Source organism: Chelonus insularis, unplaced genomic scaffold (assembly GCF_013357705.1).
Source record: "Chelonus insularis isolate UGA/USDA-ARS -01 unplaced genomic scaffold, ASM1335770v1 contig_139_pilon, whole genome shotgun sequence".
NCBI classification, from domain to species: domain Eukaryota; kingdom Metazoa; phylum Arthropoda; class Insecta; order Hymenoptera; family Braconidae; genus Chelonus; species Chelonus insularis.
Genome location: NW_023276379.1, coordinates 1393511 through 1411819, shown reverse-complemented (window position 1 = coordinate 1411819; position 18309 = coordinate 1393511). Strand labels below are relative to the sequence as shown.

The 18309-nt window shown below is 26.0% G+C and overlaps 2 protein-coding genes across 14 annotated transcripts in view; one reads left to right on the top strand and one right to left on the bottom strand.

Annotated features, from left to right (window-relative positions):
* The window catches only part of cut (homeobox protein, cut), a 54201-nt gene extending 50644 nt beyond the window's left edge, over positions 1–3557 (top strand). For 7 of the 13 annotated variants that reach the window (XM_035096377.1, XM_035096376.1, XM_035096375.1 and 4 more), the window contains 2 exons: positions 193–466; positions 622–3557. In XM_035096377.1, the coding sequence (XP_034952268.1) occupies positions 193–466; positions 622–2294 (1947 nt within the window). In that variant the 3' untranslated portion in view covers positions 2295–3557. The remainder of the gene's footprint in view (positions 1–192; positions 467–621) is intronic. The other 6 variants (XM_035096367.1, XM_035096364.1, XM_035096365.1 and 3 more) reach the window with 3 other exon arrangements.
* A 2722-nt stretch (positions 3558–6279) lies between these two features.
* On the bottom strand, positions 6280–18180 carry Vps13B (vacuolar protein sorting 13B). The gene is made up of 3 exons (XM_035096363.1): positions 17745–18180; positions 17354–17613; positions 6280–17272 (listed from the first exon to the last, which is right to left on the bottom strand). Exons 1-3 carry the CDS (start codon positions 17829–17831, stop codon positions 6355–6357), a joined length of 11265 nt encoding a protein of 3754 aa, XP_034952254.1. The 5' UTR covers positions 17832–18180; the 3' UTR covers positions 6280–6354.
* Between the last annotated feature and the right edge of the window lie 129 nt (positions 18181–18309).

Genomic DNA, 18309 nt, shown 5'->3' with positions numbered 1-18309 from the left:
GTGTCCAATGAATGATCAAAAAATTGTTTATTAATTAAAAATCTTCAATATATTTAAGAAAAAAAATTTATGTTAATTAAATTCCAATGTCAGTATTTTAAAAAAGAATAGTCAAAATTCCATGAATCATAATTAAAACAAAATGATTTTACTAGAAAAGATTTATCTTAAATTATCTGTTTTTCATTCCAGGTGAAAGAACAACTGTCTCAATATTCTATTTCTCAACGGCTTTTCGGTGAATCAGTATTAGGTCTTTCACAAGGATCAGTTTCTGATTTATTAGCAAGACCTAAACCTTGGCACATGTTGACACAAAAAGGACGAGAACCATTTATACGTATGAAAATGTTTTTGGAAGATGAACAAGCGGTACATAAATTGGTTGCAAGTCAGTATAAAATCGCACCAGAAAAGCTGATGAGGACTGGAGGCTACGGCGGCCTGCCTCGTAAGTTTAACTCAGGTCAATACAAATATTTTATTATTTTTCATTAATTTAATCTGAGATGATTTAAAAGATTTTACTTTTCAATCTTTAAATAAATTGCAACTATTAATTTTTTTTTTTTTTCCATTGCATAAAGAAAGAAAAAAGACTTATTTTATTTTATTTTACAGCTTGTGGAACACCAATGAAACCAATGCCACCAACAAAATTAGTGCAAGAACAATTGCAAAATGCAGCTAAAGCCCAGGCAGCAGCACAAGCAGCAGCGCATCAACAAGAAAGTCAATTACAACTTGGACCGCCACAACCAAGTTCACAACATCAACATCCTCAACCACCTCCGCCAATGATCTTAGCATCAACAACGCCTCATCATCCTCACACTCAATTAAACATACAAGAGTTACAAAAGAAACAACAACAGCAACAACAACAACAAATAAGTCTTCATTCACCTCATCAAATGACTCCATCGCCTTTACGAAGTCTTCATCCTCACATTTCTCCCAGTGTTTATGAAATGGCAGCATTAACTCAAGATTTAGACACTCAAACAATTACAACAAAAATCAAAGAAGCTCTCCTAGCTAATAATATTGGTCAGAAAATATTTGGTGAAGCAGTGCTAGGATTATCTCAAGGATCCGTGAGTGAATTATTGAGTAAACCTAAGCCATGGCATATGTTAAGTATTAAGGGTCGAGAACCATTTATTAGAATGCAATTGTGGCTTTCTGATGCTCATAACGTTGATAGATTACAAGCATTAAAAAATGAAAGACGTGAAGCTAATAAAAGACGACGCAGTAGTGGCCCAGGTCATGACAATAGCTCAGATACTTCTAGTAATGATACTGCAGAGTTTTATCACGCAGCATCGCCAGGTCCCGGACCTCCTTCAGCTAAAAAACAAAGAGTTCTATTTTCTGAAGAGCAAAAAGAAGCTTTAAGATTAGCTTTTGCACTGGATCCTTATCCAAATGTTGCTACAATTGAATTTTTGGCTGGAGAATTGGCGTTATCATCGCGCACAATTACCAATTGGTTCCATAACCATCGAATGCGCTTAAAACAACAAACTCCACATGGACAACCTGAGCCACAATCACCTAGAGAGCCAGGACAACCATTTGATCCAGTCCAATTCCGATTACTTTTGAACCAAAGATTATTAGAGATTCAAAAAGAACGATTAGGTCTTGGGAATATGCCAATACCTTATTCGCCTTATTTCAATCCGAATCTTGCAACTTTAATGAGCAATGCCTTGAAAGAACAGTGTTCAGGTTTAGACCTTTCGATGGGTGCTCTCAAGAGAGAACCCAATCAAGAGTATGAAGATGAAGATGCCGACGATGCTATGAGTAATCTCGGTAGTGAAGATTCCGATGGATCCAACAGCAGTTTAAAACGTGAACCGTCTGATCTTAATCAACCACCTACTGTACCAACAGCTGCGAGATCTAATCGAAGGAAACCCGCAGCACCACAATGGGTCAATCCAGAATGGCAAGAACCTGCGAGAACGGGTGATGAAGTTATTATTAATGGAGTTTGTGTAATGAAAACGGATGATTACGGTGTTAAAAGAGAACCTGAAGAAACTATTAGAGTGGAACCAACACCTGTTCAAGACAGATATGATGAAGATGCTCAAAGTGATGTGTCTTCAGTTTCTGGAAACAATGGACCGGATAGAGATAGTCCCAGTCCTAGTCCTAAATCCGAACAAAATAGTCCAATAGTTTCTCCCCGTCCTTCATCTTCACAAACCAATCTACGAAATTCTGATGAAAGTCCTAAAGAAGTTAAACATGAACCTGATGAAGCATGGGACTATTAAATAATTTAATTTAAAAAGCTGGTAATAATTAAGTATCAATGCAATTTCGAATGTTATCTTGCCAAATTCATGCGCTTTTATAGAGAGCCAACTGTATTAGAGTTAAAAAAAATTTTTTAAATTCTCAATTTAGTGATCTTCAACATTTATCATGCTACAGTAAATCTTTAAAAAATTGTGACTGTCAGCTATTTTTTTTATAAAATATAAAACATTCAATTTCCAAGACATTTAAGGAGATTGTTCTCTTAAAAGTGAAATAAATAAATGAAAAGGTGATAAATTAGAATGGTGAACATTATTCATAAGTTAAAAATTTTTTCACGAAGCCGGATAAGATTTAATTATAATCGCAACGAGTCCTGCCTAACGACTAGGGCATTATAAAAATAAAACTAACAAATAAAATAAAAAATTAAACTATCGACTGATGATAGAGTAGTGTATTTAACTTTTTCATGTTTTTCGTTTCTGTATTTTGATTTGATGAAAATCAATTTAGAGAAATGCAGTGTTAAATCAAAAGACTTAAAAATACGTAGTAAGAAAAGAAAACAAAAGAGAAAAAGAATGAAAGAATAAAAAATCGAATAATCTAGAAACATAAATGAAATATATATTGCATAAATATATATTATATATATATATATATATATAAAAATGTAACCATTTACTTTGTTAATGAAATTTAAAAAAATTCAAAGTAAATGATATTACGTACCATAGTCCATACTGTATATAAATTGAAACAATATAAATAATGCCCACTCCCTTCCCACATAAATAAAAATTTTAAATTTAAGTATAAATAAATTAATTAATTGAATTAAAAAAATTAATAGTATTATAAAATCATCCGCCTAATCAGAACTATAAGTTCACTTTAGGTAATGATTAAAATTATTGATAAAATATGAATGAGAACAAAATGATTAAAATATTTAAATCTTTATTAATGAACTCATTTTTTTAACACTCAATTTTTTTATTTGTAAATTGAAAGAATTTAAGGGCTCATTTTAAGTGCAATCTTTCCTTTAACGAATATATCTGTTAGACTTATTAATTATTATTATTATTATTTTTATTTTTATGGTATCAAAAAGTATTTGTAGAAATAAAAAGAAAAAAGTAAATGAATAGAAACCAAATAGACAAAATAGAGATGAAAATGTGCGCAAATGAGTGTTGTAAGAAAATTACATGATGATGGTGATTTTAATGTTATTGTTTGTATCGCTTTATGATAAATTTTACATTTAAGCCTGTTGATGTTATTTATATACCCTACTCCACCGATTTTAATCGACATTATTAGTATTGTTTTCATTCTATTTTCTTTTAATCTATATTAATTATTGATTATGACTTTTATTAAATAATTATTGTTATTATAATCTATCTTATTGATATTATTGTAACTATAATACAGTTATTTTATTGCTTCTCTTTTTAATTATTAATTATTATTGATTGATATAGGTAGTTGAAAAAAATTTTTATTATTACAAATGATTTTTTAAATTCATTAAAAAAATAATTATGTTCAGACAACAAAAGTTTATATGCATATATATATGTATGTTTATATATATATACATATAGATATCCTTGAAAAATTTAATTTAAAATTCAAGTAATAATAAACAATCTTGAAAATAAAAATTTCCAAACAGTTTTTGAAAGCAAATGTGATAGATATTTCGAAAAGAATGAGATGAGTGATATGAGAATAATAAAAAAAATCACATGTGACAAACACTTGAAATAAATTTTTTTAATGTCAAAATACAGAGTGTCAGGTATGTACATTACCATCAGTCCTGTAACCGTATTGAGTAATATACTATGCAGATTTAGAACCAGACTTGTGATAGTTTGCTTTCTAATCTGCATTGGTTGTTATTAAAAAACTTGACACTCGTATTTTTAATTTTGTAAATAAATGTATAATGTTTAAGTAAACTTTAGATTTAAATCACCCATCAAGAATGAAAATAATAAGAATTTTTCTAATTTTCAAATATTTTAGTTTTCAGTTTATTTATAACTAAAAATTCAATTATGAACTGTATATATAATATATTTATTAATAATTAACTTAATTATTCCGATAATAAATGAATTAGTTATTAATGTTCCTACCGAAATTATATTAATTAAAAAAATGTATTTAAAAAAAATTATTTGATTACATCATTCTGATAATTAAAAAATATTTTATAATTTTGTTTTTAATAAATAAAAAGCTAAATGATATTTTTTTTATATACAAAATTATTCAAAAAGATAACTTTTTATAATTATTATAAAAAATAATTTTTGTTTCATTAAAATTTTTGATCAATTGATTCAAAAATAAATTAAAAATCAAGTGATATGATTTTAAAAATCATTAACTTATCGTTATTTCTATAAATAAAATTTTTTCTTTCAAAGAAACTTCAAAGTGAGTTCAGAAATGAACAATATATCAACTAAATAAATAAATTTCTTATCAAATTTGATAATACTTATGAATTAATGTAATAAAAAAAATCATGTAAATATGTCATCCAGTAAAATAATAAATTGCTTAAATAATTCAAAACAATGTACAGTATATAGAATTAATAATTCAATAAAATTGGGATTAATATAAATTTTACAATATTAAATCATCGAAAGACTTACGGTTACAAACTATAGCTTGTAAATGATCAAAAATAAAAAATAAAGAAATCGTAAATATTTGAGTAAAAAGATTCATTATATAATTCTAATAATGATTTTGCACTAATACTTAGTGAATAATTAATTCAATTTGTGAATAATATCCATTTTTTTTAAGTTGTTATCATTATTTAATGTCATCATTGATTGAATGAAGAAAAAAAAATGATTTAAAATTATGTGATTTAGAAAAATGTGATGAATGATAGTTTTTCTATTATTTCAAAAATTAAAAAATTTACATTTCAAGACTTCTGTAAATATAAATATAAAGGAAAAATATTCACTATGTAATGTAGCTTTAAATAAAATAATTTTAAAAAAATGACAGAGTGATTTGTAATAATAATGAATTCAAAGGAAATATAAGATTAATATTGAGATAAGTGGTATTTCAGAATGCTTGATTTTTCTAGCATGAATGGCTAAGGATGTTATAAACAAAATAATCTATAATAATTGTATCTCTATTGTCATAAGTGAGATAAAGTATAAGGAAATCATATCAAAAACAAAACCTTTATTATAATTAGGGAATATTTTATGAAAAATATAAATATAAAGAAACTGGATGTAGATAGAAATGTAAAAATAATAGAAAAAAATCGATTGATTTAATTTATAAAATATAAATTATAAATCCTTTACAACGGAGCTTGTGAATATAAATAAAATATTAAAAAGTCTCCGTTAATAAATCTTAGTTAATTATTTCTATAATTGATAGAAGAAAAAAACCACTTTAGTTTAAATAGTGTATTATCAAAATTTCATGCAAATCAACGATTAAAATTCGAATAGATTGTAATTGTAACATTAAATGGTCAAACCGATGTATTAATATTATGTTGTTGATAATAATGAAAAATAAACAAATAAATCACAGGAAGAAATACTTAATTTATTTATTAAGTTAACTATAGCAATAAAATTATGCATTCATTTTAAAATTGTAATAAGTGAATAAAAAAAATTGTGAACAAAACAAGTGATAACTGATGAAAAATAATGATAAAATAAGTTTTTTTGTTATTGATAGTTGATAATAATAATAAAAATAATAATAATAATAAACTATTGAATACATCAAAATATTATATAATTTGGTTATTATTCATAACAATTACATTGGCTTTATAAATTTTTCTTACTGTCAAAAAATATTAAAATTAATATATCCCTAATGACATTGAATTAAAATATTCATCAAAGTTCATATAAATATTCTTTATTCTTGAATAAATATAAATAATTATTTAATAATATACAATACTTGAGCATGAAATTTTTAAATCATTTATTACTTCATTTTTACAAATATTTCACATACACACACATAAATATAAATTTATAAAACTGTAAAATCTATACCCAACATTTGTCTTTTGATAATTTTAATAATATTTATAAAGCATACCTTCGTATAACATTCAAATAAAAATAATAAAGAATTTTCATCGTAATTACTTGATACCAATTTAGCTAGTACATCATTACTCGATGATTCATTTGGGTGAATATTAAATCCTGTGTTTAAAACATATTGCTCAACTCTTGATCTCATTTCAGTATCCATTTCTTGTATTTCACTAGTATCAAAATGATTTTTTGGCTTATTAGTATTATTCATTAAAAATACTAATCTCAATAATTTTGGATCATTAGTATTCTCATCTACACAAGAGAATTCACTTAGTGACATTATTTTTTCAACATTATCACGATAAGTATCAATAATAATTAATTTTTTTTTTGTTAAAACTAAAACAACAGAAAGTTTTTCATTTAAATTTTGATTACCAACAATCATTTCAGCATCAACTGAATAAACAATTCTGTCATAATTTTTATCAAGATAATCCATTAATTTCCATGAATACCGATACTTTGAATTATCAATATAATTCAAAGATATATTTGGTTTGCGTCGAATTAATGGCATTGAATTCCAACCAGTATGTTGAAGTAAACCTTGTCCAGTAAGTGCAACTAATTCAGCTGCACCACTTAATGGTTTTGTGACAACTCCTACAAGACCCAATCCAACTCCAGTAACGATACCACGAGTGGAAGGTTCTTGAGACCAAAAATTTTGAAGAGGATGATGAGCAAGACCAGCTACAGCAGCTAAAAGACTAATACCAAAACCTGTAAGTCCTCTATAAAGACCTTGGGTCATACTTTGAGGTCTTAATCTCCTTGCCTCTTCTTGTCGTTGGAGATGCTCATCATCTAGAGTTAATCGATCAAGATTACGTGCCACACTAGAAGCTAATTTCGTAACTGAATTTACTGTACCCGCAGTAATATGTTTCATTAAACTAGCAGATCCGTGAGTAATTCCAATGATAAAACCCCAAGGGCCTTGAAGTAAGCCTCGAAATGGTAATGATATAAAATCTTTAAGACCTGAACTCAATGCTTGAGCAAAGCTTCCTGGTGAACCAAGAATTTCTAAAGATCCTACTACCCAACCTGCACCAAAAATTGCACCTGACAAATAATGCATTGTAATATCATTACCTAATTTATAAGGCGTTGTAAATACATTTAGTCTTTCAAAAGCACCAAATTGTAATGGTGAATGGTCTAAAGCAACGTACAGCCTAGCTGATGTATGAATACTTAACAATATTGAAATTGGATCAATTTTTAAATTTTGCAACCTCAATGGTGAACTTATAACTCTTGCATTTATTAATATATTTTCAGGAACATAAATATTAGTCACTTCTCTATCAATTGATTTTTTTGTCAGCTCTAATGAATTAAAGCTATCAAAACATATAGTTGAAAATGGTCTAACTAATGTTGTGGCATAATCTAATAATTGAGTAATAAATTTATCTTCGATATAAATATTTATTGGAAGTATTCGAATATATATATTTTTAAATGCAGTTATATTATTTACTTTGTCTACTGAACATTCAATAATTAATAAAGAATTCCTTCTTACTTCAGTCGTGATGGATTTTAATGTTAATAATGAATTAGCTATAGTGTTATTATTAATCACCAAAGGATTTTGACTTTTAAAAACAACTGAAAAATCATACCCTCCTTTTTCATATAACTGGTTATCTAATTGTAAATCAGCTATGAAAGTTTTTATATTAAAATACTTAGCACTGCAAGTTATTTCTATAAAAGAATTCATTAAATAAAGAGCAGAGACTTCGTTTTTAATACCATACTCGTCATCCTGAGTAATTATTATATTTATTCCCTGAAAGTAAATTGTGAAATTGATACTATCTGAATTATTTGAAATAACATTGCTATAGTTTTTAGGTATTATGTTATTATCATCTTGATAAGAATTAGATAAATTATTTTCTTGGCTATTTTCCATGGATAATTGATTCGATTTTATTGTTATCATACTTTTGACATTGTCATTAGCTGATTTTTGATCATATAATTTAATATTTTCATTCATCAATCGATTTCTAACATCTCTTATTGACACTTCAATTTCAGATTTTGGTTCTAAATAAATATAAATAGTGTGCCCAAAACTCTCAACCATCACTTTAATATCACCATAAAAATCTATCTTAATATATTGATCGAACTTGATAGGAAAAACAGTTGGAAATTCAATGACTGTTTTCCAAATGGTGTTACTTTTACTTTCAAATGATTTTAAATTAAATTTATCAATAGTATTTAATTCATCGTTTGTTTGTTTTAGGCACAATGGAACACAGAACATTAAACGTGGAATAATTTCTTTATTGATAATATTATCAGGCAATCGACTACCAAAATTTTTTAAAGTATAATTACATGTATGATGGGGTTTTATTTTGCATATCCAAGCAAATAGTGGTGAATCTGGTTCAATTGAATCAAATGATAAATTTGGCTGTCCAATTACAAAAGGAAATGGGCAAGAATTTTTAATTGTAAATTGAGGATGATTATCATAATGAATTGTGATGTAAAAAATATAAGTATCCCTCTGGACTGTAATTACGATTGGAAGCGTTGAATTATTATCATCTTGAACAGTAATACAATAACGTTCCGATGATTGATTAACGTTAATTGGACATGACCAATCATTGAAATTATTACTAAGGTTATTTAAACGTAAAGTAAAGTATAAATTTGAATAATTTTGATCATTATTTTCAGAATCTAAATTTATCCAATAATCAATAGAAGTTCCTGAATTATTATTTTCATTTGAAGTTGAATTAAAATGAAATTTTTCACATTTCAATGACCAATCATGATCAGAAAAATTATTATTAAGATAAATTGATGATACTTTTAAATTATATTTTGTTAAATTACATACAACATGGCTACTTGAAATTTTTATAACTCGTATATCATCCACTATTTGTGAACTAATGATTAAGATGGCCGTTACTGATTGACAATTGATTGGAATTTTAATAGATCCATCAAGAGGAATCATTCCACTTATTTGTGGCATTGAAAATTCTCTTTTCAAATCTGAATTAACAAATTGTAGTGGTGATGATATAAAAGTATTATTAAATAATTCAATTTCAATATAAAAAATTTCCATTATTTTTGGTGGTGATATCACTCCATTACTTGGTATTGAATGACTAAAATTTGTATTTGATGAAATTAACTTAATCGTTTTTCCATAATGATTAAAAATATAACACCATGGACGTAGTTCAACTAATAAAGTACTTGATATTAATCCACTATCCTTATATTTAACATTTATATCAGTCTGTGATTCAACGAATATATAATTACTCTGATCATATTCAAATGGCCATATTGAATTTGATTTATTTTGATAATTATTGTTATCTAATTCATCTAAAATAACATCAATATTTTCATTCTTAGGACGTTTAAAGTAATTGTGTTGATCAACGAAATTGTAAGACATAGGAATGCTATAATCTAACATTTTACCATTATTAAATTCTATATTTAGTTCATGACTATGTTCAGTAGTTCCAGCACAATAAACTTGATATTTTTTACCATATTCACTAATTGTTAAAATATTCGAGACATTTAAGGATAAAGTATTAATATGAATTGTTAATGATGATGGTAACCAAGACTGTATTAAAAATAATGGAGTTAATAAGACTAAAATTTTACATCCAAATGATAAATTTTCAGTTATAATTCGTACCCAAATGCTAACAAATTGATTATTTTTATCAGTAGGAAGTTTAACGAGCCATGGTTGATGAAAACCGGAATTGAATAATAATGGAATATCTCCTGTCCATGAAATTGAACTTTTAGAATGTGAATATTTCAGTTTAATAGCCATATTATCAGTATTATTGATAACTAAAGATGGAAGAGTTGAATTTTTTGATATAAAAAATATTTGTTCAGACAAGATAGTTTTATTATTTGATATAGAATCATATTTTATCAATTTTAATTCAAGATTATCATTTAATTCATTACGTATAATTAATTGACCACTGAAAAAAATAATTTTTTGTGTTGATGTTATTGATTTGATTTTGTAAAAAATTTTTTGAATACAACCATTATTATTTATATCAATAACATTATTCTTACTACCAGGTGTAAATAAATCACTCCAAATCCAATGATTGTCCATTTTAATAGCAATTCGTAATTTAGAATGAGATTTTTGTCGCCATGAATAAAAATAACATTCTCGACTTTGTAAAATAAAATCGTCTGTTGTTTTATCTTGAGTAAATCGAATTGGTATATTACAATCATTAGCAATTATTATTCCATTGTAAATAGTACGACTGTGATTATTTTGTAAAATAGCATACCATGAATTTAAAGATAATGTAAGTGAATGAACTATTCCAGCATTGAACTTAAATGTTAACTCTTTTGTCATTAATAGCATTCTTGTTCTATTTAATTGACATATTTGAAAATTAAATGTAAATGGCTCTAATAAATTTTGCATCGTTATTGATTCATAATCTAAAATTTGAATACTTAGAGTACTGCTATAATCAGTCATAATAGCACCATTAGTCCATTTATTGTAAAATAAAAGATTATTACTGAGAGTAATTGTCGCGAAACATTGATTAGATGGGATAAGATTATTTAATTTATAATTATTTAATGGATAAGGTAAATTTCTATAGTTATCATGACAAAAATAATTAAATATTGATAATTTTATATAATTAATATTCAATGTAATTTCAATGGATGGTATTAATAGAGAATTGAAGTAAGAATCAATTCTCAAACATTCAGCAAGATCTCGAGCTGTTAATGTGGTTGGTTCTCCATCAATTGAATAAATAATAGCTCGCCATGTGCAAGAAACAGCTCTAGTAGGTAATTTATTTGGTAGCAATAAAAAATTATCAAATTCTGATATTTTAAAGTCAATAAAATGTTGATAAGACATTAAACTATCATTCCAATATTCAATTACACAAGTTATTTTATCTAGATTAATAATTTCTGGATTTGTTATCTCCCACAAAACATCAGTTAAATTTAAACGTGTTAAAACTCGCGGTTGAGGATATTTCCAAGCCATTATTATATTGGGAAAATTGGAAAAAAGAACTTGATAAGGTAATGGAAATTGATCATTGGTTCCATCAGCAAACTGAAATGCACCTGCTTTTAAATCATCTTGATAATGCTGTTCAGTAGATAATAATTTTTGTACATCAATCTCTGGAATATCTTCAACATTAAATTGATTGTAATAATTTTGCACATAAATAAAAATATTCTCAAGAATTTTTAACTGATCTGGACCAAGTTCAAAATTCATTGAATCAAGATAACTTTGAATTTGAATCAGAGGATTAGCATTAATATTTTGCCATGATTCCCAAGAAATACTTGATATAAATTTGCAAGTAAATGGATTTAAAAATATTTTTGTATTGTAATTGATGATTGAAGTTATCATGAATGAAACTAAATCTACTACACCGTGTATTTTTCTAGGTTTACTAACAACAGTAATGAATGATTCAGACAGACTATTGATAATCTCAGTAAGATCATTAAATTTGTAGGCTAAGACAATTTGTTTGGTTTTAAGATTTATATTCATTGTATCAATTTTATTATTCTGAACAAATATACTTTGTGAAGATGATGTGGTATCTGAACATTCATTTTTATCCTCAGTTTTTTCCATCATTATTTCTACAATTTCAACTAATTTGTTTTTAATTACATTTATGCGGTAAAACATGGAGTCTGATAGATTAATTTTTGTTGGACGACCCATTTCCAAACAAAGTTTATAATTTCCTAGATTTTTTTCTAATTTAATAATAAAAAAAGATGGTGGAATGCCTGTGTTTGAATCAGGATCACCATTTTTGGTTTCTAATAGTACATCTAAATAATCATGAACATTAGGTATATCTGTAGTTATATTATTTTCCTTATTAATTCTAATAAGTACGTCAAAACAGTTTATTCGAACTGTATAAACGAGATGCTTTTGAGAAATATAACCATTCGGTTGATTTATTTCAACATAAAATAAAGGACATTTTGAATTAGATATATAAATATTTTTATCATTAGATTCATTTTTAAATTCATATATAAAAACAGAAATTTTTCCACAATTAATAACATATTCATAGGGCATTTTTGTACTATAATTTGGCATATTTGAATCTAAACAAATACCACCATCAATACTTGATGTATCAACATCAATTCCTGAATCTTTTGGTATTTCTTCACGAAATTCTTGAATAGATTCAATTCTAGATTTTCTTATTGATGAAATATTAGTTGGACCGATTACTGTAGTTAAATTATCAGTTTGTTTTTCATCAAAAATTGTTGAACTCAATATTTTTAATCGATAAAAAAATTCAGTCAATAATTGAATTTGTTCTAGACTTAAATACACTTCAATATCAGTAAGAAAAGTTATTTCAATTGCACTTCCACAGACTATAACATCAGATGTTAACATCATTGGAGGTGCAAAAATACAAGAAATATTTAATTTATTAATTAAACAAGATATTAATAGTTTCTCATTACTTGAATCATTTTCAATTTTATTCCATTCTAAAGCAGGATTCTCATTCATCGTATGCAGTTGTTGACTTTTCCTCTTACTTAATTTAATATCATAAGTTTCCCAGTTTGCGCTTGAAATATAAATATTATTTATTTTTATTTGATATTGACGATCCTCTAAAATCGAACCAGGAGTATATAAAATATTCGATTGTGCAGCAAGTTCATAAATATCTGAGCGTAAAATTGTACGGCATATTGGATTTTCAGCATGTGGTACTATTGAAATACCATCTGTTTTTAAAACTAACATATCATATCGTTTTATTGTCGAGGAATCAATTGGAATTTTTAAATTCAATCCTTTAAAATCTACATACATTAAAGGACACTGTTTATGAGCTGTTCTTTGTGAATCATCACTTTCTGAATATCTAGAAAAACATTTTAAAAGCTTTTCAAATTTATTAATTAAATTTACCGGTAAAATTATTTCAATCATTTGCATCTCAACGACAATTTCCATTATATAATTTGACATTGATAAATCATTATTATCATTAAATATATAAGTTTTTGAAAATTTATTATTATTAAATTTCATCCATTTATTATAGACATTATTTGATTTAGCTTTAGTTACGGTTAAATTCAAAAAATCTACTTCATTTTTGCTATTTAAATCCTCATTCTTACTTGACATGATCAATCCAGTATAACTTCCTAATTTCCAATCATTATTATAACTATCGTATGATTTTAATTTCTCATAATGTGTAATTTTAGCTGCTGTAATTTTATTTTTAAACTTCATGTAAATTAACTGCCAATCTATTGATGTTATAATATCTTCCAATTCAACAACTATTTTGTAATCTATATCTTGAAAAATGTCATTTTTATTCCTATTATCACAATCTAAATTACTTTCCGTTGAAAATTCAATGATTATTTTAGTTATTGTCCACTGTATCCAGGCAGTTATTCCTCCAGTATTATCAGTCTCTACTTCTGACTCTTTTCGTGATATTGAAGCGGACGTTGATGTTGTCTGAGTTTCAGTAAAAAATAATTGAGTTGGACTTAACGGATGTTGAAAAGGAAATTTTAAATTATCATTATGGAATAATTTGGTACATGATGATTGGTTATTATTTTCTTTAGTACTAAACAAATGAAAGATTGTCCTATTATTAATTAATAAATAATCTATCAATTCTAGCTGGTCTGTTGTTACTGAAATTTTAATTGGTTCTGTATGTATATAAATACAAAAGCCTAAAGTACTACAACTATTATCGTTGTTTGATGAAATATTAGGTTTTAATGTCACATCAACGGTAATATTAGAGCACTTTATATCTAAATAACTATCTCTATTCCTATTTATCACAGAATAACAATAAAATTTATCAAAATCTAATGTCCATGGAAAATTTTTAATATTCAAATTATCAATATTAATTAAATCAACTGAATCTAATAATGAAAAATATTTATTATCCCAACTAGCTGATTTAACATGAAATTTTGAATTTTGTGTGACGAAAATTTTTAGTAAGCTTTGTATATTCAATGCATGCTCTATAGCTTCATTAATACTATCAACTCCAACGCTATTTATCGAAATCGTTGGCTGATAAATAACACATTCATCAAAAGTTAAATTAAAAATTGATTTTTTCCATTTCGAATAATGATTTAATATAAAATTCGTGATTTTTAATGATGTCATATTACTTTTTTCACATGTTGATTTTTTAATAAAATTTTGATTTTTACTAGAACTGTTCCAATTAAATAAATGAACTTTTTTATCTCCATCAGAGGGACTATGAACATTTTCATGTAAACTGGGAAATTTTTTCCTTGTGCTATTATCAGATGATGTTTCATCAATTGTTTGATTTTCCGAACGTAATCTTGATGAATTAAATAATTGAATGTTATTTGGATTACAATTATATTGTAGCCAATTAAATAATAACGGATCTAAAATAATTTTTATTTTTGAGAATTGTAAGAGGAAAATCAAATTATCAGTTTCATCATTAAAATCATTAGGATACTGTGCGATCAAATTTAATAATGGACGATCATCATTGTTTGATTGATTATTCGATCCTGACATTATAAATGCTTGGTTATTATTATCTAAAGCAAAAATTCTTATAGAACTTATGCTGCCTTTTATTAATGTATACTTTATATATTTATTACTCAAATATTTAATGTTTTCAATATTTAATTCTAAAATAATAGGATTAATTTCATTACAAGCATCGCTAATGATTGTAGAAATTATTGAAGCATTTAGATTTGTTGGTGAAAATATTGAATTTAAAATGTAATTTATAATCAATAATTTAACTTTAGTTGTAGTGATAACTATGTTATCTATTTGAAAATCATAAGAATTATAGATTAAGTTGAACTTCGTCCAATATTGTGGATGAAGTAATTGCCTACTAGATAACTGACAATCAAAAGGTGTAATGAATAACATCTGACAATTATCCATTATGTTTAATCGACTTGTCACATTCAACATTTTCAAATTATACTGCTTGTAACAGTTATTTAACATTGTAATGGGTATTTCTGTTTGTTGAGATGCACAAGAAACTAATTTAAATGGATAAATTGGCATCTTAATTTGTAATTCGATACTATCGATTTCAATACTTAATCGTGGATGACTGTGAGCTTTTTTCATTATGTTTTTAGTATTATCTATAAACATTTTTTGTGAGTCTTGATAATGATCTGCTAGAATAAATTGTATCGTTAATTTTTTGATTTTATAATCAAGATTTTTAATTGGAATGTAATTACTCAATGCATCATATTCTTCTATAGTAACTGCACGTAAATTTTCAGAAACTGTTTCGTCAGTATCATTATTAAAAAATGCCAAAAAGTCATTTTCAATTAGTGAAATTATTGTAGATACTCTATGTAATAAACCAGATGTTATTTTAATTTCTAAATCACCAATATAATATTTGGTAATTTTATTTTCAATTAAATTATTGAATTCTAAATTTTCATATGCTGTAGATTCTAATTCACTTTCTATTAATTCTTCAGGCATTTCTATTAGATGATTATAATCTAAAACAAATGCTGAAAGTCGGTTTACGAGTTCATCAAAAATCTCCGCTGAATACACTCGACTCTTCATTATTTTTCGATAATCTTTGGTTAATCCACGATTTTCTACTGCTTCTAAGTCAAATAATGAACCTTTGTAATATTCGGAGTTGAAAACTCCTGCAGATAAATAAAAATCCAATCCCTGCATGGTACTTGAATTAACTTCGTAAAATCCACAGGTACAATTACCTTGTGGATAAACTTTAATATACCCTAAACCAATTTGTATTCCCGTGAAATTTGATCCATGAATCATAATTGTTCCTGTCATTCCAGATAATTGTAAAGTGACAAAAGGACGATATTTAGCCTTTACATTTTTGTGGGTTAATAATTCTCGATTAAATTCTGTGATCTTAAATGTTATAATAGCATCATCAATATATATGCCAAAATCCATTACTTGAATAACATCATCTAAAGATTTTTCTGGTGACCAATCACCACCCCAATCAGGGACAAATGATGATAAAGTATTCCAAGCCCATGAACTCCAATTTAAATTATTATTATTGTTATTATTATTACTATTGTTATTTGGAATATTTGTTTTCGATATACTCGAAGTTCCAATTAAATTATCATCAGTAATTTTAGCAATCGCATCATTTTTTTCTGAATGTGTAGATGAACTACCACCTCCAGAATATAATTTTGATTGAGAGTTCATAAACAACGTTATAAGCCGCAAAATCATTGGTATTTGCTGTTCTGTAACGCTGAATTCAATTTTATTGAAGTGAATGTCAAATCTACTTACAGATTCTCGTTGATTCTGACTGCTTTCATATTTTAAATAATTTGTTAACCATCGGATCACCATCGAACAGCGATAAACAACTGGATCTTGATATATTTCAATTTTTCCTGAAGCATCCATACGATCAAGACATAATGTCAAATCTTTCATTGTTATTAATTTGCGTAGAATCATGTCTCGGATATTTATATCCGTAAATGCTGGCTGCCACAGATTATTAACATTTTGAAAACCCAGAAATCTTATATTCACACTAAGAACAATATCTTCTTCAACAAATTTTAGAATTAAATTGTTACAATTTATTTCTATATTATTAACGACTTTTGTCACAATACTCTTGATATAACCAGATGGTGCTTCTTCTCTACAAGAATAATCAAAAATTATTCAAACATATATTACTAAATCTTTTTAATTATATTGTGGATGAATAAAATATATTTACTGTAATGAATCGAAGCTTGGTTTTTGTTGTAAAGATTTTTCATTGTCAACATCAGAATTATCTTTCATTTTTAGTATACATTCAATAGTATTAATTGTTATTACTATTGGTTCTGATGTTATTTTTACCCATGGTACATGAATTAATAATTCATGAATATGCCCACTGATGAATGTAAAAGGGAAATTAATTTGTTCATTTAGAACATTTAGCTCTAAATCCAAATTTTGAAATGTAGCATCTCCGTCCCATAATGATACCTTTACAAATAAATATAATTATTAATTGATAGTAACCAAACAATTAAATTATCAGTTATATACAAAATAGAATTTTTTTTAATAATAATATAATAAATATAATTAATAAACAGGTTAAATAATTGATATACCTGGGACTGCTCCGGTTTGAAATTTTTAACGTACTTTCCAACATAATTGAGTAACACTGGTGTAATGTATGATTCTAATTTGAACATTTTAACATCGTCAACTTTTCTGATTTTCAAACTATTACTTTATCTTTCTGTCAACGATGTCAAAAATATTATCATATTTTTATGAGTTCAAATAAGTCTTGTAAAAAACTATCTTCATACATGGAATAAACACACATATTATAAATATAAACGAATTGTCCAAAACACCGACATAATGATTGTTTGAATGAATGTCAATAAAGTAATCTGAATAAAAGAGAGATATGCTCTTATAAATAATCAAAAATAAAAATCTTTCCTAAATATATCTAACATTTGAGTTATATTGCACTAACAAAGAATAACCGCCTAACACAGAAGTCTCAATTCCACGATTTTATCACGCGCACAATTCTTAGTACTCAATTGACTGTACACAAAGCGCCATAATTACGTCATCCAGAGTTTTAAATATTTTTGACCTAAATTTGATTATTTTATTAATATTTTTTAAATATTACTCATTATAGCATTATTT